The sequence below is a fragment of the Coloeus monedula genome (genome assembly GCF_965178545.1).
Source record: "Coloeus monedula genome assembly, chromosome: 3".
Lineage (NCBI taxonomy): Eukaryota > Metazoa > Chordata > Aves > Passeriformes > Corvidae > Coloeus > Coloeus monedula.
Window position 1 is genome coordinate 69,249,941 of NC_138783.1, and position 23,209 is coordinate 69,273,149.

General features: G+C 35.9%; 1 protein-coding gene across 14 annotated transcripts in view; it reads right to left on the bottom strand.

Annotated features, from left to right (window-relative positions):
- Window positions 1-23,209, bottom strand: part of MYCBP2 (MYC binding protein 2) — a gene marked incomplete at its 5' end in the record, with an annotated part of 179,777 nt that overhangs the window by 109,108 nt on the left and 47,460 nt on the right. For 10 of the 14 annotated variants that reach the window (XM_082277904.1, XM_082277912.1, XM_082277909.1 and 7 more), the window contains 10 exons: window positions 5,403-5,510; window positions 13,933-14,034; window positions 14,758-14,903; window positions 15,588-15,792; window positions 16,259-16,417; window positions 17,117-17,281; window positions 18,185-18,389; window positions 19,925-20,001; window positions 20,595-20,733; window positions 21,901-21,974. In XM_082277904.1, coding sequence (XP_082134030.1) covers window positions 5,403-5,510; window positions 13,933-14,034; window positions 14,758-14,903; window positions 15,588-15,792; window positions 16,259-16,417; window positions 17,117-17,281; window positions 18,185-18,389; window positions 19,925-20,001; window positions 20,595-20,733; window positions 21,901-21,974 — 1,380 coding nt within the window. Of the gene's footprint in view, window positions 1-5,402; window positions 5,511-13,932; window positions 14,035-14,757; window positions 14,904-15,587; window positions 15,793-16,258; window positions 16,418-17,116; window positions 17,282-18,184; window positions 18,390-19,924; window positions 20,002-20,594; window positions 20,734-21,900; window positions 21,975-23,209 lie in introns of those variants that run through there. The other 4 variants (XM_082277908.1, XM_082277916.1, XM_082277906.1 and 1 more) reach the window with 3 other exon arrangements.

Here is a 23,209-nt window from a genome sequence, read left to right on the forward strand (position 1 = left end):
TGGTCATGTAACAGCAGAATATCAAGCAATCTGCAGAAACTTAAAGAGGCACACGTGCATTTTCTGCCTCATTGTAAGAAAAACATCCTGCTCTAAAGGGCTTCAAAAACTACTCATAAAAAGTTGAGGATTGCTGTTTTCTCAGTTGATAAATGTGATACTACTTTTAAATAAAACATGATTCTAGATATATTCCCATTTTCTCCAAAGTTGTAAATGAAAGCATAACGCATACTCCCCTTGAGGAAACACTATATATTAGTGTGCAAGATGTAGAGACAAGTACCTTCACATGAAACAAGTTTTGCAAATCCTTATCTGAGAAATAAAATTATTTTAAAGGATAAAGTTTTACAAAGTTGGCATTTTCAATTTCCAAAGCAAACTTCTCAAAGGCTCTGAGAATGCAGGAATAGAAGCAACTGTCTTTCAACCATATCTTACTTTGTTCAAGTGTGGAATCTTTTTAACTGAAAATGGAATTGCTCTCAGCCTTCTATGCAGCATGGTTAGTAACTGTCTCAAGAGTTTTGAATTGTTTGGATCTTCAAAACTTGATAAGCATTTGATAATTTATGTGTTGCCAAGTACGAAATCCTTGCAACTAAAACAGCTAGTCTTGTTTAGGAAAAAAAAAAAAGTCTTTAGACCAAAATATACAAAGCCAAATAGAATATCACACTACTTACTTTTAGAGCAATACTTCTGGCCTATGCTGTTTATCTGTTACTCCATTACATGGCCAATACATATCATTTTTCCAGCAGCACTGGCTAGGAGAACTTACGCTTAGAGGTAAGGCTGCAAACAAACTGGGTCATCCCCTTTCCTTACATTGCTTTCAAACAGTCCAAATTCTTTTAAAAAATGAAAGTCAAAGGTGGACGCTGAAAGCTTATTTGCACGTGTCAAGGAACAACTATAACCAGGGAGATACACATTAGTTTTTCTTCCAACAATTGTGCACTTTTAAATTTCATTAAAAGTACTATCAAAACAACTGTTCCTGAAAGGGAAGCATAAAGAGACTACTGAAGCAGACAATCTTCTTTTTGGATGCATGGAACCTTCAGGCAGAGCAAGTTAGTACCTCCAGTGTTATCCAGCTGGTGTACCACTAAACAGAAGTTTTGACTCCATCTCTCTGAGAGAGAAGAAAGCACCAAGGAAAAGCTGTGAAGTGCTTCCTGCTGTTAACACTGAGGGGTGTGCTCCGTTAACAATTTCACAGTGATTGGTTTTCATTTCTGGTATCTCAAAGTTAGGGAAAGAAAGAGAGAGAACTGCAAATACAACCAACCAATCCCCACCACCACTCAGTTTTCCTCAGAAAATTCTCAGCTCCTGAAGACAATTTTCTTCCTCCGTTAAACATGCTTAGAAGTTCTCTTGGCTGACATTGCTGCCAAGAAAACTACTGCTTTCCAGGAAAAAGGAAAAGCTCATTCAGTCCCAATAGCAAGTGAAGTAATAAGCTTTAAATGAGACTACTTCTAGCAAAAAACCCAAACCCATCATCATTACAGAATGACACTGTGAACTCCTGCTTGGCCCAGACCAGAGGAAAAGGATTTCGTTAGTGCTCCCCAGCAGTAAGGGTGATGCATTCAATTTCTAACTTACCATCCATCTTTGGAGGAGAGAAGAAGCACGTTTAAGTTAAATATGTATCTTCTCTCCACAGATGAAAAGCTTTAATGCAATATGACCATACATTAAAAATTCTTACAGTAACTGTCTCTTCAGACCACATTGTACGCCAACAAACCTTTGTTTTGTTCAGCAGGAATTACCCAAATAAAGCATATTGGTCAAGTTACCGGTTAGTCTCTGCGTTGTCCAGCCCTCACAGGGTGTTCTAAATGCCATAATATAATTTACAGACTTTATATATAACATTACTTTAACAAATCAGCCTGTGCCTGCAGTTTCTTGGCTGTCTACCCCAAGCTTCAGCTGAAATATCTGTAACCAATTTTATAGCTACAGTGCAGGGGGAAGAGAATATATTCTGGTTGTGAAAATCATCCATCCTATGAGAACAGCAAAAAAATTTAGTCTGTTGGACGCTTGAGGGGTTGCTCCAGAGCTTACTTGAGTTTATAGGTGAAATATGCAGAATCACAAGTGCATAACACATACAATAAAGTGATAAGAAACTCACGTTCTAATTATAAACTCAGTCTTAGATGTAGGTTTTTCCTCGTCAGCTGTCTCACTCCAGTGAGTGCTTTAAACTACTCTGCCTTTCACATGGTATCTTAGCTAAAAAGTTAAAAAGCAAATTCCAAGTAAGTTTTCTTGAACATCTGGTGATTTTGTCTTAGCATTTGCAAAATGGTTGACCGATATCTTGTTCCATTCATGCAGGTTCAGCTTCACCTAGTCTTTGTCTTTTTGAGGGTATTTGTTTCATATTCCTTAGAACATTTACCACTACTTCCAAATACAGGAAAAAGTTAGCATTCAAATTGCTGAATCTTAGCTCACTCAAAAAGCCTACTTTGTTTTTAATTGCTATTCAGTTCATTTTTGCAGTTGAGAAAATTTTACAGACTTGCATTAATGTTTTTCACTTAGATCCCCAGTTATGGGAATCCACAGGGATTGGAGATGTAGACTGGAAACCCACTACCGAAGCTCATTTTTCTTCTTAGTGTCAAACCACTCCATGAATACCCAAAATGCTGTACCTAAACCTTTCTATTAATAATTGTGAAAGACACAGAAGACACAGATCAGGAAGACTATGCTTAATTATGTCGTTTTTTTGAAGTAACAAGGATCTTGATATGCAGACTCTATAAATGTGAAAGGAGCAAATGATAATGGCAAGATTTCTAAAAAAACAGCTGTTTCAATGAAGTTGAAGGAGTTTTCAACTCAACGATCAAACAGAGGAGTTCCACAGGTGGTAGACATGTAGATTATCATGAAAAATTTCTTTACTCTGAGGGTGATAAAGCAGTGGAACAGGTTGCCCAGAGAAATCCAGGATGCCCCACCCCAGAAAGTGTTCAAGGCCAGGTTGGATGGGGCCTTGAGCAACCTGATCTAATGGAAGGTGTCCATGTCAAGGGGTTGGGACTGGATGATCTTTAACATCCCTTCCAACCCAAACCATTCCATGACTCCATGATTTGACAATATGTACAAATACATATCAAATACACTTTTTATATCAGACCATAATTGTCAGTTCTGAAGAAGTTGTCCACATTCAAGTTTAAGTATCATTATCAAGAGAAGTTCTGCAGCTGCAAGCAGAGAAATGGCAACAGGTAAGTATCAGTGAACTAAAAGTTCCTTGCCCAAGGATCTTGAAGGTCTGCTCGATGTAAAGAAGACTACTACAGCAGAAGCATCTGAAGGAAGGAAGGAAGGGTTTGGAAAGCATCACACTCAAAAATAAAACGTAAGAACTTGCTGATTTCAGTGTGATAATGTCCTTTTATCTCTGCCTCATTGCTCTATTATTCTTTTACATTCTGCCTCTAGAAAAGAGGCACACCTTCTAAGGTAAGAAATATACATTATAATTTTCAGAATTCCCACCTTGCCTGTTACTTGGCTAAGAACCCACTTCACCAGTTTTCCTTTTTCCCTTGAAACCTCTTCAAGAAGTTAAGGGGTATTTCTAGTTCCTAGTGGAATATATGGCTGTCTTTTGAGTGGCCATCTTCTGAGGCAGAGAAGGGTCTCAAAGTTAACTTGAAAACCTCCTTATCTGTTCAGCATAAGACACAAAGAACTAAAATAAACTGAGTATTTCCTTGCATATAGCCTTCCTGAAAGAAAAATAAATGCTCAGTTCTACAGGGTGTATCTGACAAAAATCTTGCAGCCCAACACAGACCTTTACACTGTTCTTACAACTCCAAGAAGCAACATAAGCCTCAAACTGACACTAATGAATATATCTCTTGTAAAGAGATACTTGATCTGAAGTGATCAATGACCAACACATGCCAAAAAAGCACAGATGTAGGCAGGACAAGCACACTCCTTTATGTACTTGCCTGTGGAGTCAAGGGTTTGCAGTACAACCAGCAGTAGCAACCAGCTCAAGATTAATGACCATCAGCAAATTGTCACTCATGTAACAACACTTAAGATTGAGTATGTTCTCTTTCAGCATGCAGTCTCTCCAGTGAGATTATGACAGGTTATTCAACTAAATCCATCATGATTTAAAGCTCAGACAATATGCCTTCCAAAAAGACTGAATGTTATGCAGATTCAAAGGATCACATTTTGCTTTCATTTCCATAAAATAAACTTAAGATGATTTCACAATCCAGTATGTTCATAATTCAGCAAGCCTATCACCCATACACACTGAAACTTTACCCCATAAGACTTCAAACCGACATACAGTTTGTCATACATGTTTAGATACATGCCAAATACTATCAGTAACTTCTACTAATTCAACTGAAATGCCATACTAACTCTTTTAATATATAGCTATTCTTCAGAAAATAGTTGAAGCATTCTGGGTTCATGATTTTTAAGAGCTTCCTACTTTGATCAGGTCTGTAGTCTCCACTTTACATATTTATCTTTTATTTATGTACATATGTACAGACAGATCAGTACACAGACATATACAAACTACGATTAGATTTGAGACAGCTCAACTTCAGTAAGTTCAGTTGAAATTTTTAGTAATACATTACCACTTTCTAAGAAATATGTAAGTCATTTGTATCTAAACAAATGACACACTTAGAAATCCAAGATATAATGAATTGTCTTGCCACACATACAAAAATGTCTGAAATATAAAGACACCTCCATACTTATACTCTGTAAAAAACATTTAACTCAAGAAAATTGCAGAGAAAAACCTGTACTTTGATTTGTATTCTCACCATTCAAAGTCAGCAAAAAGTAATGTTTATGTTATTTCAAATATTTCACTAGTTGAAAGATAACATACCTATGAAAAGATTTATGCCAGAATTAACAAGCCTGGAATTCATATGTCAAAGTAATCACCCCAAATAGACAACACAAAGGATAAGAAAACCCAACACAAGTTCAGTGCAACAGTCTTAAGTCACTCTTAACATGTAGAGTTTCCTATAGTAAAAATAAAGAACCTTAGGAATGAGACAGCATTAGAAATGAGAGAAGACACACAGAAAGACAATGCATATTTCACAAAAAAAAAAGGGGGGGAAAGAAAAACAGACAATGCAGACTAATTAATGCTTACACTTCTAAAGAAAGGTCAACATTTAAATGCATTTTCTTTCTCCTCAGGTAACAAGATACTAACAGGAAGAAAGGCAGAACTCATTTTGTGCAGCTCGTTGAAAAGACAGATGCAGCGCCTGGAAGAAGTGACTGGGAGGCTGGGCTTATTTCCACCCTAGTCAATAAGGAAGACCAAATACCTTTGTGCTTGTCCCGTTTATGCTTTAGCGGTGCTGGAGAGAGTCTGATTCTGGCTAGAGCCTGTTCTCGATGGTTCATAAAAATAGGACCAGGAATTACAAGGGGGCCTGAGGAGAAACATTTTGCACATGCATAGGAAAGCTCACAAAATGGAAACAGTGCGTTAAAACAAAATTCAAATTAAAAGCAATGAAAAAACAAAAAGAATAATAATTATAATCTTGTTTTCTTAAATTCAAAAGACCTTAAAATACAAGAAAGCTACCATTTCTTGGTAACTTATGCAAAAAACGAATAAATGTCCCATAGTGATAGTTTTACCTGAATTTCTAAGTATGCAACTGTACTGCAACCAGTGGAAATACAACATACTCACAACTAGACTAGAATTTGATAGCAAATACCCATTATTGTCATCAAAAGATAATAATTATCATGCCTTACATCCTACAACATAACATTCAAAATACTGATTTGGAACAAGATCATAAGATAAATGTTAAATTTAAAAACCACCACCACCATAAACTTGTTTGCAGTTACTATATTTAAGATGCAGAGTTATCATTTTTAAAGAAAAAGTTACATGTTTCATGAAGAAAGTTATTCAAATCATATGACTCTTTTCTTACCTACTTAGTAATTTTGACAATCCATTTATTTTAAAAATATTTTCCCACCTATTTAAAGGCCTTCAAGAGAAGATTTGATTTAAAGAAAGCAATGATACATGTATTGAAAACTTTTTCCAGATTCCTTTTTCTTTTTAAGAATCTAGACTTAGGCAGTGAGGTACTATGCTTAATTGAGGCTCAGTATAAACAGGTCACAGATAAGCAATTTGTTTGTTAAATCTGTATTTCTCCTGGTTTTTAGGTTAAGCATGCCACCAAGAATTTTTTGGACACTTCTTGTCCTTTCAGAAGTCTCAGATTCAACGGAAACCATGAGTCAGGAGTAACTAATTCTTCCAAGTGACACTCAATTCCACAGGTTCCCAAATCCAGCCCTTCCATGAACACTAAACAAAAACACCCCAAATCAGACTGCTGTGTTTATGAACTGCTTATGCAAAACTTTGAATACAAATATTCGTTCTTCTGCAAATTCATTGATACACTCATTCCTTAGCTGAACTTTATTAACAAGACAATGTAGGTTAACTTGTCATAAACGCCCATTGCCTCAGGTTTTCTGCTATCAACTTTAGACCATCACCTCCTTCACTAATACTAAACAGCATGGATAGACATTTAAGCAGAAGTTAGGTCAAATCGATGTAGCTTTTGAACCTTCGGATAAGGAAACCGGTCTTCATACAGAGAAGCTCCCAAATTTTAGCATTTACTTAAAAATCAAAATGAGAAATGTTTTAAAAATACACTACTGTCTATCCCCCAGCTTAGAGGTTCATACACGTTAGATAATATAATGGCCCAAAACCTCCTCAATCATGTTTGTTTCTGCACACAGCATAGAGTTTTTATTTTTGTTCTACTGTATTTATTTGGACTCTCCTTATTCCAGAACAGATCCTCTTGCTAATTCAGAGCTCCTTCTCCTAATCAACGATGATCATTTGCTTTTGATTTACCTTCATCCTGCAGATTCTTCCTTCAGTTGTCTTGCTATATTGTGCTCCCCCTTTTCACAGTCTCCTCTGAATTGGAATTCCATTTAATAGATACACTTTTGGTAAACATTACCTTCTGCCAGGTCACGTGCTGTGTTTAATATTCTACTTCCCACAGTTTTGACTTATACAAAAAATTACACCACATTTTGCCTCTTACCAAGTTGGAGGGGATATAATGAGGAGAATACTGAGGCACACAAGGAAAAGGCAAAAAGGGCAAGAGATGAATGACAAGCAGATTATGAAAGCTAAAAATGTCTGAAGGACAAATGATACAGAGGAAATGTGAATGACGAGCACAAGAAAATAAGGCAAAAGTAGTGGGACTTACTGACAAGTTCCTAATGAAATTAAAAGCTGAAGAAATAGAGAATGGACAGGACAACATTACAAAAGTGAAGCTCACATTAACAAAGTTGCAAAAAGACGCAAGGACAGCAAAAAGAGTGGCTTGTAGTGTGTAGATCTGAAAAATTTGTGGGGGACTAAAGTGATCTCAAAATAACTGAGGCAAACATTCTTAAGTTCCAAAAAATGCTTGCAAAACAAACAATGCAGGGAATGAGATACAGACCTGAAGGCAGCCTTTGGCATTTTAGTGCTAAGAGCAAAGATAATAAAAGAGAATTTCAGGAGGACAGAAGAAAGTGAAGTACAGGAGGGTGAGCAAAAGGACTACAGGAGATTTGTAAGACAGAGCAAGTTTAGTAAGCATAAGTGGCTGTCAGCTCCAGCATGGTGCTAGCACACAGCTGCCATCAGTTTCCAAGCTACTCATCTGAATCACACTCCTCTAGTCAGGGCAACAATTCCATGACAATGTAACCTTCTGACCAGTGCGGGACTTGTGTTTGCTTCTGGATATTCCTATACACTATTTACCATTATGTAAAGAACTCAAATCCAAAATAAAGTTAAATGCAATAGATTGCCATTTCATAGTAATTTGTTCCCAAATCCATATAACACAGGTCTGGTATCTTCTTTGGCTTTTTGTGCATATTAAATCTGTAACATGATCATCATAAAATAGGAAACATCTACATTTTGATTGCATTGTGATGTCTGCCTCCTTGGTCACGTGCTGGAAAGGCGTTAAGTACCTCCTTCTCCCTCCAAAATAACACAGGCAACAGAACACTAGAACAATTCATGGAGACCATATCTGCTTTCTGCTTACATCTGAGGTTGCCTGTACAAAGAGAGCAGAGTCTAGGTACCACGAATATTCTGGTGTAACAATCCAGCCACACATTAGATACTTCCTTTAATTTGTTAAAAAATGCCTGCGGCATATTATTTGGAAAACTCTTCTAGAAGCCTCTAAGGTAGATCTGCATGGGGAATAACAATCTATTACCAGTCTCTGTTTTAGAAGATCAAGTGACAGAGATAAGCAAAGAGAAGTCACTGGTAGACTACAGAGCTATTTTAAATCAGTCACTACATGATGTAAAATGACATTCACTCTCACCCTTCACAGACTGTTTTTCCATAGCTAAGCTGAGATGCTAAACAGCCCTAGCTGAAATGTCAAGACTAGCTTTCCTTTCTTGGTCCAGACCTTTTAAAATGGACATTGGCAGGGAATTGAAAGCATAAAAATACATATATTTAATCACAGAAATATTTTCATTTTCTGCAAATTGAACGCATTTATTAAATAATGCAGCAGACTAGAGAAAAATGTACACAATTATGTCCTCCTACATGCATGCACTTACTTGCTTTGGCATTCTTGGTCATCTAAGCACTTAGACACAACTATGAAAGAGTTTAATGTTTGATTTTATATTACACATACTTTGATTTCTTCTCGTACCTCACGCTAAACAAATGCTATTTGGCAAGCTTTGATTACAGGAGACTGAACTCAATTATTTCAAATGCTGACTTCTGTACGAGTGCACTGAACAGAGCAGGCTATCTGGAAAAATAGTACATGATGACATGTATCATGAGGTACACAGAAAAGCAGCATAAATTCAGGTTGCAGAGCAAAATCCTAGACTGGATCACACCCTCTGTTGTAAAAATCTATTTTTGGCTTCTTGAAAGAGGCCAAGCAGAGAGTTTTTGTTTGGTTGGCTGGGTTTTAGTAATAAAATAGGGAGACAAAACCCTAATCTAGGCAACTAGTTATCTAACAGGTCAACAGGTTGCAAATTTTAAAGAAAAATATTTCAGAAAATGGAATTGGAGACAAACGTTTCACTTCAGTTCCACTAAAAGTGGAAAACATTATAGGGATATAATGTCCCATCTATAAAGCCCTTTTAAAGAAAAAAAAACTTAGTATTCTTATGGAGCGGGGATAATAGTTATGGCACATGTTCTTTAAAACTATTTTTCAGACTATGACTGGCTATTAATAAGGCAAAAAAAATCATGGAGAGTGTTATGTGCTGAAATAAATGTTAATTGCAGTTTGCTTCTTTTGTTCAAAACATTGTCAATAGAGACAAGATGCCTCTTCCTGTAGTCTTAAAGCAACATTAAAATTGTGCAAATCAGGTGTGGAAGAAAAATTAAGGCCTTTTAAAGGGGAAAAACAGATATACACTAGCCAAAACAATCATGCACGGCAATATGGGAGCAATAAAAGAATGAGATGGGAGTAAGATTTATGATATCTTAATTTTGACCCCCTCTCCCTTCTGAATACTTGATTTCTTATATATAGTTAAATATATATGAACGATGTATTTCCATATATAAATACATGAAATTAAACCAGCAAATATTAACCAGAACTGTTCTTATTGAGTCTACTACAAATCTGACTTCTGAAACTACAATATAAATATTTTTACTTTAAACATCAGTTTTATTAACAATAATTAGCTCTTTCAGAAAGGAATCTCAGACTCAAATACAACAATGTAACTTCACAGAACCATACCTGATGGTCATTAGGGGCAAAAGCCTACAGCTTTCTCTTCAAAGCATTCTTAAAAAGTCATGTATGAGTTTGATACTGTTTCAAGGGAAAAGGTAGGGGGTTTTTGGATTGGTTTTGGTTTGTTTGAAGAACTTTGAAACAAATTTAACAGTGAAAGCATTTCATCAAAATAAACATTTAACTAAAACCGTAAGAAAAAGTTGCAGTATTATTTAATAAGTAATATTGCACTTGTATTGATAGTTCTGCTCTGTATTTACGTGTATGTTCAGCAACGAACAGACAACTGATTCCAAGCTCAGAGTGGCTTGTGCGGATGTTAAACAGATTTATGATTCTTAGCCTACCATGGTAAACTAATCACTGAATTAACTGAATCAGTTACACTTCAGAAAAATGAAAAAATGCCCAAATCTATGCAGCCTCAGATAATATTGTCTCAAAACAGAGCAGCTTTGACTAAAATTAATCAATTTTCTATGGATTCCTTGTTGTTGCAAGTAGAGTAAGACTGATGAAAATTAATTTTCCTTCTCTGTAAGGGCATCAAAAGCTAAACCTTAATTACACACCAAATCTTCATCTCAGTAATGAGCATCTAGAGGTTTTACATCATAGGCTGAGAAAGAGTAGTAGTGAAATACCAGTGAAGCGTAAGACCATTTATTATCACTGTTTTGAGAACCATTTCTGTATTTTTTAGCTTATTAGTTAAATATAGTTTAAAAAGCTATTTTAACAATCTATCTTCTGAAACCTGCCCCTCAGAATTATCTTCAAGTGATAAATTGAAATCTTTGGTATTTGAAGTAATAGATTTTGGAAGAGTCAATCTGAAAAAGTTGCATGAACAGCTTTCAAGATTAGCTCCCCTCAGAAAACGCTAGTCTTAGGTTCATTACATTAATAGTACAATGTGGCCCAAAGATTTCTGTAATGTATTAAGGCATAATTTAACGCCCCCATAATGAAAAAATTGTTTTCATAAGAAAGTAAAAATAATCTAACCATATTCTAACATACAAAACTTCCTCATTGCCACAGAGAACAATGAAGCGCAACTATTTCCATACTCATCCCTCACTACTCTCATCAAGCCCCAAACCAGTTTGAAAAACAACAAACACTTCACCATGTGGAAAATCAGCTCCTTCACTTCTCACCAGAAATACAGATAGAGTGAAAAGCAGAGATAATTCCATCAATAATTATGTTGAGATATTATGATTTAGCAGAAGCTGTGATGAATACACCTGGCTTTATTTCTCAGAGGGTCACACACCCAACTCAAAAATGCAGAATTGATTTTGAGCCCTCTTCACTGCTTGTCACAGTCACTCGTGCATGGAAAAGAGCAAAGAAATATAATAAATATTAAGGAACTTACAAATTTTTTTAAATAGTTGATTTATTATCCCAGACTGAAACACTTCTTTTCCACTATTAATTTAGAGGATCTATTTTTTTCCCCACTAAAATAGAACTTCTTTCTTGAATAAAGCAATGTGAAAAACTGATTTGAAACAAAGATTATTTACTGCTTAGAATTCCATCACAGCAACTATAATTTGTGACTCATTTCAAGATAAAAAACAAAGAAATCTTCAGCATAAGCACTTAAAATTTCTGAAGTTATTTGGTGCACTGCTCCTGAGCAGCATGTATACAGGTCCTTTAAAACAGTGGCAGGCTACTTGGATAATGTTTGAGAAATGAGTTAGTTGCTTGCGATAGTAACATTGAACCAGGTCATTGATAGTGCAGCTGTTAATGAAAACTACGTCTACTCAGAACATTTAAATTCACTTTGAATTTTCAGATAAATGCAAATAAAGATGAGCATTCTTATCTTCTTCAATACAAGAGACCACTATTGATCTTGTGAAGGAATTAAATGATTGTCATACCTGCAGACGTAACCATCATTTTTTCTCTTAATTCAAGTGGACCACGAGAACATATTTTTTAAATAAGAGGTCACTGTAACAGGACTAAAACTGGAGCTTTGGTAAAGAAGCACAAACAATTAGACTACTTAAAAATCAGTATACTCCCAGCACTTGACTTGTGCTCGTACACCTCTCCCAAACTTTAGTAAAATCAAATATTCATACCTGATTATATAAATCAAGATCTCTAAGTATGTGTAAAACACTGTTCCCAGCTTTATCACAAGAAGTCATTCTGAACCAAACAAATCCTTCTGGACTGGCACACCCACTACCTCCCACAGCCACACAGACATGGGATTTCAAAGCTCTTTAGATAGAGAATATAATACAAATGTGTGCAACAAGCTGGCCAAGAGTATCTTTTTAGCTACAGTCCCTATACTGAATCAACTGGGTTGGAAAAGACCTTTGAAACCAAAGAGCCCAACCTATGACCAAACACCACCACATCAACTAGACCATGGTACTAAGTGCCACATCCAGTCTTCCCTTAAACACCTTCAGGGATGGTGACTCCACCACCTCCCTGGGCAGCCCATTCCAATGCCCAGTCACCCTTTCTATGAAGAACTTCTTCCTAACGTCCAGCCTAAACCTCCCCCGGTGTAGCGTAAGACTGTGTCCTCCTGTCCTGTCACTGGTTGCCCGGGAAAAGAGACCAATCCCCATCCGGCTACAACCTCCTTTCACCCATACACCTATAAAACCAACCATAACAATACATTCCTCATACTGTTCAGCTGATCTTTTTTTGCTTTTTGACATAGATGGCATACAGAAGGGATAAGTTACTCTGGTTCTACTTCTAAACACAGAAAGAGAAGCAAATGTAAATTTTTTTCTGCCACTCTTCTTTTTCTTTTAACTGAAATTTACCTCCCAGCTCTGTCATCACTGATGGGCTGAACAGCGGCACCGTTCAATAATGCCTGGGCATTTAATTAGGATTCGAGAAAAAAAATTGTTAACTGCAACTAATATTTGCCAGCAGCATGGAGCAGCTCTGACATGACCTAAACAAAGGCTTCCTCTCTTCACCTCACAGCTAAAATTAGCCACAAAGATGCAAAGAAAAATAAATATTCCACCCTTTCGCACATGCATAGGCAACTATAAGCTTTCTCTTGTTATTTGTGGTTAAAACCAGCAATTTCTTAATCCAAGTGAAATAAAGACAATTTGTATCACACGATTCACTGGCACAGTCTAAGAATTAATTGTGATTACAAGGCACATTTTGTATTCAAGTAAAACCAGTATCTAATTCATACAAGAATTAAAGTGGTGTTTACTAACAGCAGGAACTTGAAAGAGCATACATCCCAAAAGTTATTCCTCTTCTCAACACACAATAATCTTAGCAACCACGTCATGCTTCAAAAAAAGTTACAATTTATGTCAATCTAAATTTCTTAAATTTAATTTGACAAGACGCTGACGTATTTTAGAACACGAAGAGTGCTGAAAAGTTCTTAAGGTACATTGTTGATTTTCCACACAAACAATAATGAGGTAGATAAAACATAAGAGAATTTTGAAATGTTGCAGTGTTGTTTTGTTTTTTAATTCCATCAATATTCTCATATTACGCTAATACAGAAAAGTTCATTTTATAGAAGAAAATTCTGCCTACTAATATACAACAGAAATGAAATAATTTAGTACAGTAATTAGATAATTCATACAACACGTAAGTAGCATGGGACAGGCTTGTAGTCTTTTCATCTCTTCATATAAAAATGTTTTAACTTAAAAACCAATCATTTAACTAGGAAACAGCAAAAAAACCCAAACTGACCTGTGAAAATGATATAAAATGCTCCTTTCCATCATTAAAATTCTGATTCTTATGTATAGACTTTGTTAAACACATATCTTTTCCCCAATTTTCTAAAAGCAGGCTACTACATAAGCTACCTATTTAGGATCTGATTTAGTTTGATTACTGTACAGGCTCACTGGAGGACTATTTTCATTCTTAGAAAGCAGACTCAGAAGTTTCTTAAGCTATTCAAGCCTCTTCTCAGTAAGGCACTCACCTCTTCCTTCTTCCAATCTATGTCTCCTAATTACACGTTGCCGCTTTTCTTCTTGTCGTAGCTGAAGGTGTTCTTCAATATTAACTCCAGGAACGGGGACAGCTAAATAGATTAATAAAATAAGTAAAATTATCCTTAAAATTGTTATGGTAGCAATAAAACCTAAAAGAAGTTCAGTAAATGAAAACTGAAAACCTACTTACTAGCTACTCTTTACATGGCCCTGACAATAAAAAAAATAAAAGGGATTTGAGTAAATTTGGAGGAGTTCCAAGCTTTATCTCCTCATTTCCTGGTTTTCATGGATCTGACAATTCCAACATCACTGAGTAGTACTTAGGCATATACACATATATATTTAGTCATGTGTTGGCATGGTTATCTCCATTCTCCTCTAAAAAGTTTCAGAAAGTATTATTAAACGAAGTCTACGACTGTTTATATTTTTAAAAGGTTTTACGTGAATTAGCCAAGTTTTATTTAAAGAATGCTTAAATCCTGATAAGAACATTATAGAAAAATTTTCAGGGTATCAAAAAGGACAAGAACAACTTTGTAGTGTTAACATTAGTATCATAACTGCACAGGTTACAAAGTGGCACAGATGACTATAGTAAGGGTAAGCTTAAAACAGATCACTTAACGGAATGATCCCACTTTGATATATCACCAATAAATAAATCTGATTGTTAAGCACCATTTTAACAATATTATACTAAAACAGTCCTGTAATAATAAAGTGTGTAAACAAATGTACTGAGGGGGAAAAAAAGGTGCAGTAAGAATGAGAATTAAAAGCCATCTTGCTAATTTTGTATCACTTACCCAGCAAGAGATCTAAAGGTATCATCTCTTTTACAGCATCAAGGATTCCTCTTTGCCTTGCCTCCTGGCCATCCAGTTCTCTAGCACATGCCTTGCAGCAGCCACACACAGCACAGCCTGACTCACCTGAGCCACAGCCACAGATTCTGCAGCAAACAGAGTTGCCTTATCACTATTTTTTATTTTTGTGCATTACTGATGCCTCAGTAATTAAGACATAGATTATTAGATTGTTCTATCTGCAGACATGCAAGCTTTCCTGAGATGAACAGAAAGTACAGCTAGTTTAAATCCTAGCTGTGTTGTATGGTGCCAGGACCACACACTGACCATTACACTGAATTGATTTCTCAGCTTTAACTTCTCTTTATTTAATTTAGTGTATACCACATGAAAACAAACAAGGAAACAATGAGCACACAAAATGCTGGAGAAATAGTAATGGTGAAGCAGTGGCCCTCTGCAGCTCAACCAAGAAGTAACAGAAAAAAGCAGTTTGAACAGCAAAGACAAAAAACTTCCATCATAACGACGAAGAATGGTTATCCTGAGCCAGCAGCTCTGTCGAGAGACAGAAATTATAGTGGTGTTCATAACCAACAGCTTCTAGGAAAGAACTACATGCTAAAGTAAAAAAAAGCTTTTAAAACTAAATCACCTACAGCTCCTACAAGTTATTTACAGAAATTTTAAGCCATTTCCGATTTTAAAAGCACATACAACTATATGCTTAGCTATAACGTTACTTAGATGGAAATTTCAACTCAGTTCACATTCAGCAAGTGCTTTCCAACACCCTGTACCACGCACACTTCCACACATTTCCTTACCCTCCAGGTACTCTGTCAGGACGCCCACTACTAACACAGCTGGCTCCATAGCCTGTGCAATCTCCACATACAGTGCACACCATACACTGTTCCAGCTTCCATTTATGCATGCCTGGAGGACACATCATGGACTTCTCATCTTTTTCATCCAGTTCCTCTTCCAGGTCTTCATCCATTGCTGTTGCCATGTTCTCAACTCCAAAACCTTATTAAGATATTGAAATATCAAATAGTTGCTTTCTGAGGCCAACAGAGAGGGTTCTGGTTACCCAGAGAGGTAAGGACAGGTTCAACAGGGCTCTGAGGAACCTGATCTAGTTCAAGATGTCCTTGCTCATTGCCAGGGGGTTGGACTAAATGACCTTTAAATGATCCCCTCCACCTCAAACTATTCTATGTGTCTATGAACAGTGGCTTACTGCTGAAGCTCTGAAGAACACTCACAGATCAGGTTTCAAAAGGACTGCCTGATTTGCCTGCTCAGCCAGCACAGTGACTATCTTGAAACCTCTCTGTGCATGGGCATGCTTGACTTTTTTAAGCACGTTGCATGTATTCAAGCTTTAGCATTGTAATTACATTTTATAACTAAATGTTTAGCTTTTTTTTTCACTTCTGATATTTGCCAGCACACGAAAGAAAAGGGAAAAAAAAAAATCAAGGTTCCACACCTTTTCCTCCCTGGCTCATAGAGCCTGTGTCTCGTCCACATTGCCCTTTATTATTTACTCCAAATGTCCAAACTTCTCCATTCTTCATTAACACACAGGTGTGAGCTTTGCCCATGGCTACTTGAGTCACAAAATGGCCTTTCAAATCTGTTACTAAACCTGTAAGACATAAAACACTTAAATCACATATTGCACTTTCTAGCCAAGAAGAAAACCCAGTGAGGTAATAAAATGGCTAGTGGATACTGACAATTTTTAAATTTATAGCAAGGGAGAAAAACAACAGATATAAAAAACAAGTGCTAGACTAAAAAGTGAAAGGAGAACTAGGCCCAGGCCACTTGTCCTGCAAAGAAAGACAAGCCAAAAGCAAACCTAAAACTGCTGCAAATCACTTGTTTTGAAAAAGAATTCTAAAGGAGTCATAAAGCCATTGGAGTTTATTTCATTAATATTTTACTTAAACTGTGATGTACAGGATCACCTGCTACCTTATGAGCACAGAAACATATCAGGCCTGGTATCCAGCAGCCTTTGTTTGTAGCAAAGCACATCTCATTTCTGTGACTTTTTCCTGTGTGGCCTTCTTGTGTCAGATTAATACCAGTGAAATTTTTTTTCTTCTCCTTAGTGGAAGAATTCATTTGGGTATTTGTCACCACTGATGCTAAATTCTTTTACAGAACTTCGGGAAACTGCCTTTTTCTACCCTTCTATCATATTTGTCTGAATCAACAGAATGTCAGAAATACATTAGGAAAGTAAGAAATACACAAACATTTTCATGAGCTAAAAGCTTCCATACTAATTTCAATTACTCTAGTTGAGAAACCATTTAAAAGACCAATATTAACTTACTTGTACTATCAGAGTAAATGGCATCTTTTCCAAACATGTAGAGTTCTCCATCTTTTGAAATTACAGAACTGCTTCCATTATTGCACGCTGTAGATATGACAATCTTTCCTTCCATTTTGATAATTTTTTTAGGCTTATATGGTTTTGATTGCCGTCTGCTTTTAGCTTTATTTAAAGAAATAAATTACAAGTAAATCTACCAAAAAACCCCAAAATCATCACAGGCGTATTTGTAAGTTTTCAGACTGCTAATGAACAAAACCAAGCAACTAACTATATGTACAATCTCCTGGTCTAATTTTAATTGGATTATACTGACTCCTCTCAAAAAATTCAATGGCAAGCAAAGACATGATTAGATCAGTATCTTTTAGAAATGATTCTTCAAGTATTTCAAAATACTTTAATTATTCTTATTAATCTACCACATCATCATCTACCATCTGTTTCCTAAAGTGAAGTATTTAATTCAGTATTACAGCAGATCACAGCTTCAGGGCACCTAAAGCTATCTTTAATTGTTTTACAAAGTCTATTTCAACCTGCACACACAACTACAGAAATCGAGAGTAGGAAATGTGTTAATTTTATATTGATGAGGCATTTGTTAGTCTGAACACCAAATTAATCTGTCTTCTCTAATGTCTGAAGATTTCTGCCTAATAAAGCACAGATGATCTGCTTCTACAAATTCTCATCAACGCACCTCTCCATCAGTCACCAAAACACCCATTTCCAAAGCTCAATAAAACAACAGCAAAGAGGCAAAAGTTTGGCTCCACAGTTTTTCAAAGTCCCAGGCACACAGAATGGCCTCTTGACCAAATTTACAACTGTCTTTTCTCAGGACAACTCTAAAATAGTACTTCTACCACACAATCCAAACTGTGGTAAAGCAGAGGTTGGATTCTGTAGCTGGGAGCGGTTTTGGAACTAGTTGTCAGGACTTGTGGCCAGCATAATCTCCAGCACAAATGGCATGCTTACATGTTTCTGGAATTCTTTTCAAATTAAAAACTGTTTAAGAGGCTGTTACCAACCACTGGTCAAGCAAGCAATGATACATACTTGATTCACCATCCTCTCCTTTACTAGCAGAACCTGTGAAGAATATGCTTCCATCCTCAGCAACAAGTAAGGCATGTGAGCCATCATGTCCAACAGAAAACTGAATAATCTTTGGAGATTTTGTGATTGGGAGTTCAACCCACTTGCCAGCTGAAGGGCCACCTTGTTTGATTCCAAGGCTCTGATATTTGCCAGTATAATAAATCTAGGAGAAAAAAGTTTATCAGTTTTAGTTATGCCACAGCACTTCAAGCTTACATAATTCTCAAAGTTGCCTTATTTTTAAATCCTTTCATTTCAAACCACACAGCACTCTTCCTGACTTTGTTCATGCCATTTCAACATCTATAGCTCAAACCCATCCATTTTGACTTAATGGGGGAAACATTCTGATTAGATCCTGCTTGTTTCAAAATGTGCTTTCTACTGAGCCACTGAGTGAGTTTTCATATATAATTGTTTGGCTAGATGAGTTGAACACACAAGAAAGAACAGAAGAAACTACTCAGAGGAAACTAAACATTTAAAACACTTGACAAAAATGTCTGGTCCGTGTAAAGACAAGATGGTATTATAACAATAAAATCAATTTAAAATAACAAATTACTACATATTTTAATATGCTTCAACAGCTTTTAAAACCATTTTTTGTAAATGCACAGTGGTCATTGAGCACATAAATAACAGAAAAATGTATTTCACATGAACAAACACAAAATTACTGACACAAACCAAAAAGTTTCCTTTAGAACCATATAACTCAACAGTTCTATAAAACTGGTATGTCAACCTATGGAGCACCTAAAGCCATTTTACATTGCCTTATATATTGTACTTCCTACCTTAACAGACAACTTTATACACCAAACCCAGAAAATTTGTTAATTTTATACTGAACAGGCATTTTTTCTAGTTGAATGATCAAGTTAATCTTTCTCCTCCAATGCTGAAGAGTTCTACTTGATCAAATTCTGTTACATACCATCAAATTTTATTCTAAAAAAATATTTATTCGTTAAAATTTTCATTAATCCCACTGTTTTGACAGCAGCAGAGCAAGGCCTTCATTCCAATAAAGCAATACAATTTTGAACATGTGCAAATTACAGACTATGCTTCTACAAGATAAATAGCATTAGTTTTTCACACTGACATAGAAACACAGTAAATAATGTAAAGAGTCAGTGACAGTATTATTTCTAAATTTCCATAAATATGTAAATGCCTCTAAAAAAGTCTCTACTGAACAGAACCAACACATCAAATCATTAAGAGGAGGTTTAAAGAAATCAATGGAAAAATCTGCACAGGGGATCAATAATTCTGTAAAAGATCCGAAAAAAAATCAGGATGGGATTTAAATAAATTACTATGGTCAGACTGTGGAAAGTTATGAGGTGGTAAAATTTGCAAAGGTGCTAACACAATTTGTAGACAGAAGACAATTTTGTTTCCCAAATTTAAAACAAAGCCCTTCATTGTGAGACTGACTGTAGAAAATCCTATAAATTCAAGTTATGGATTTCTCAGGGGCTCCAACTATCTGTTTAAGTTTTTAAATAACTATTTGCCTTTTATGTTTTAAAGCTGGCTCTGAAAAATATATTTGGATACAGTCATAGACATACATTCTAACACACTGAAAAGGCAAAAAGGAACTATGGAAAATAATGATTAAATTAAAAAACCACAGACATCTATTGGTGCAATTTGCTATTTACCACAGGACATTTTCAGTACCTTTCCACTAGCAGTTTTCATCAGTGCAAACTCTCTCCCAGCACCAAGGACAGCTGATTCCTCATCAAACCCTGTACCTGTGCAAGTAAGATTGTGTTAACCGAACAGTTCAACCAGGCAGTTTTTCAGATCAGTTACCTATGCAACTCTGCTGGTCCATGTAGCCAAATAGGCTTTTTTTTTATTTTGATAAAGCCAAAAGCAGGCTCAACAGAGCAAAAATACCACAAAGCAAAGGCCAAGTGATATTTTTTCAGAATACCTTCAGAGATACTAACAATTCTTCACCTCAAATTTTGATGCAAACATGTTTTCCAATGTGATGCTTTTTTCCTTTTATCGAGTCAGTGGTCCTTGTAACTTGTTAACTTTGACCCACAGCTTAACTATGTTTTATAAAGTCCAAGCTTCAAACAATTATATATTTATTATACAACTGAAGGGAAATACTAGAAAACCATGAGTAGTACTAGACAGAAAGGTGGTTCAAAATGGGTGTATGGATTTGACTCAGAGTCAAATAAGGCTTAAACAATTTCCAACACCTCTCTATGTGTTTATCATGGAGCTATACCCTCCTGCACATCACAGAGCCAAAGGGAAGGGCAGTGTTCCACCTCCATTGTTTGAATAACAGACTTGTCATTAAGCTTCAAAGAAGAGAACTTACTGATAATGTGCAAATCTTTCTCCAGATCAAACAACGAGATGCCACAGGCATGTAAGCATTTTCTTGCAAGCTTAAGCTGCAGTTCTTGTTGCAATACTGGCTCAGTACTCGTGGCAAATATTCGCACTACAAAGCCATCCTGCAATAAATACAAAAAACCCACTTTATACTGTATAATGAATGCATTAATTTACCAGTCCTAAGTGCATCAACATAGTATTATTTCAGAGTAAACTGTCAGAGGACACATTGATAATGTAACATTTATTATAATGTAACATTTACTACAGAGGAGAAAAGAAGAAAGTGGCCATCAGGACAAGCTGAATTAAGTATCTGACACCTTAAACATATATTGAGTTCTATGAAAATGCTATGAACACTATAAAAGTAGTGAACTGCTGTAGAAATCTTACTTTTGTAACCATTTACATCTATCTTTCAAGCCCTCAACTTCTCCTGATTCAGGACCCAAAATTCTGCATGCAGTGACTGCTGTAAAGAGTATCTAGAACAGTTTTCTGTTTACAGGTCTGGAGTATCTTCATCTGGCCCTGTTTAAAAACCAAAAAATCTAACAGTTTTTCTGTTAGGAGGAAAATGGATTAATTCTGGTTTTCTTACAGTTGATGTTTGGCATCTTTTGACAACTCAGTCTCACCCCCTCCCTGTTTTACAGATTTCTCACTACCAAAAACCACACCAGAACTAAAAACATAGTAACTGTCTGCTGAAAAAAATCATACAATCACCACTATGGTTTTGTCCCTAGTAGGAGCAGTTCTTTGGGCTTCCATAGCTTTGGCCAACAGGAAGTTTTCACACAAGAATCTAATGGAATGTAGTATATTTCCTACTGCAATGTAGTATATTTCCTATCTCTTCTATTAAAACTGGCCAAAATGCCCCAACAATTTCCAAAGCAATTACAGGAAATTTTATCAGGAACAAAGTTTATCATTAAGCTTTAAAAAGGTTATCCCACAAAGAGCCTGTAGAACATGTTAGAAAGATATTATCAATGTCTAAGATGCTTTTTCCCTGAAAGAGCAATGGAGTTTTTCTTAAAACTTACCTGAAAAGTTTAAAAATCCATCACAAATCAAAATTGTGTGAACAAATACTAAAATACTGCTTTTTTATGCAGAGATATAGCAGTTTCTCATTATTTCTAGTTACATGGATTTCTTCCTTAGTTGTGTTAGTGAAGAAAAAGCCAAACATGAAGCAAAAAGGAAGCTGTAAGTATTATAAAATAAAACCCAGTTGAGAGAAAAATAGTTTACCCATCATTTGTAAAACTTACATCTCTAGATGCTGCAATTTGATTAATATATTCTCCATCTGTGAAAAGGATATTCTGCCCTTCAGTATGACAATCTGTAAGAGAACGATGAAGTGCACTGCATCAGTTTACATTAGCATACATATACACACTAACCTCTGCTTTTGTCTAATTCATTTTCACTCCAATCAGATTATGAGAGTTCTACTTTGTCTAAAATGAGATCATACATACTGTTCTGATAATGTGTTATTTTACACTAAGACCTCCTGTCTCACCAAAAGCATGTAATTCTCCTTAGTTCCCGTAGGAATTATTACGGCACTTTCCACCGTATGAAATGTAAGTGGTTACAGCCCAATATTTAACTGCAAAAACAACCCATTCAGTAGTCACCTGTGAGGCATATTCTAAACTATTATAACACAACTAAATTCAAATTTTCCAGGACTATTGAGTCTCCTTCCCCAAAGACTTTTTTTTTATAAAGACCATTATCTTTAAAGAAACGTTTCCTCAGTCCAGCATATAAATCCTACAGAAGTAAATAAACCATTGTTTTCATTACTGATCTCATTTTTTTCATGATTTATAAATTTCACCAAACTGTTAACTGAAAATCTAGGGGATTTTTGAAAACTATGAAGTATATACTTGAATACATCACTAATTTATTGAAAATAGGTCAGCTAATTCCAAGAAAAATGGTAGGGAAAGAATTCTACCCAAATTAGAAGGGGGAAAAAAGAAAGACCACTTTCTCTGCAAGTTTAAACCTGTGTCCCTACACCATTTCTTCTTTCCTTCCTGCTCTGTTGATGGAGCTACTGGCAAAGAGATTGGTATCACATGGTAAGGTGTTTGTCTCATTGATTACATGCAGGAAAGAGACCTCTTCCAAAAACACTACAGGACAGCCACTTTACACTCCAAATATTTGCTTCATAACCTGAACAAAGATCCAGTATTAGCATTTTATTTAATAACATTAATGCTAAATGAAGCACAAAAAATGTCTTTCTAGCATAACCAGCAAGTTTGCTGGTTTTTTGCTACCTACCTGGAGCATTAAAAATAAAACAGCTGAAAACACCCCACAAAACCCATCAACTTGTTTACTTTTTCCTGATATACTGCCCAGTCCAATACAGTATCTTACGAGGAAGAGAATATGCATTAGAAAGCTTTCTGTAATTCTCACATCTGGAAGCAAAGTACCAGAAGTAGACAACCTTCCTTCCCCTTAGAGCACACCCGGGTATGAATCACAGAGGGTACGCAGGAAGCATGATGGAGAATGGCAGCAGCAACGCTGAAGTTTGAAATATTG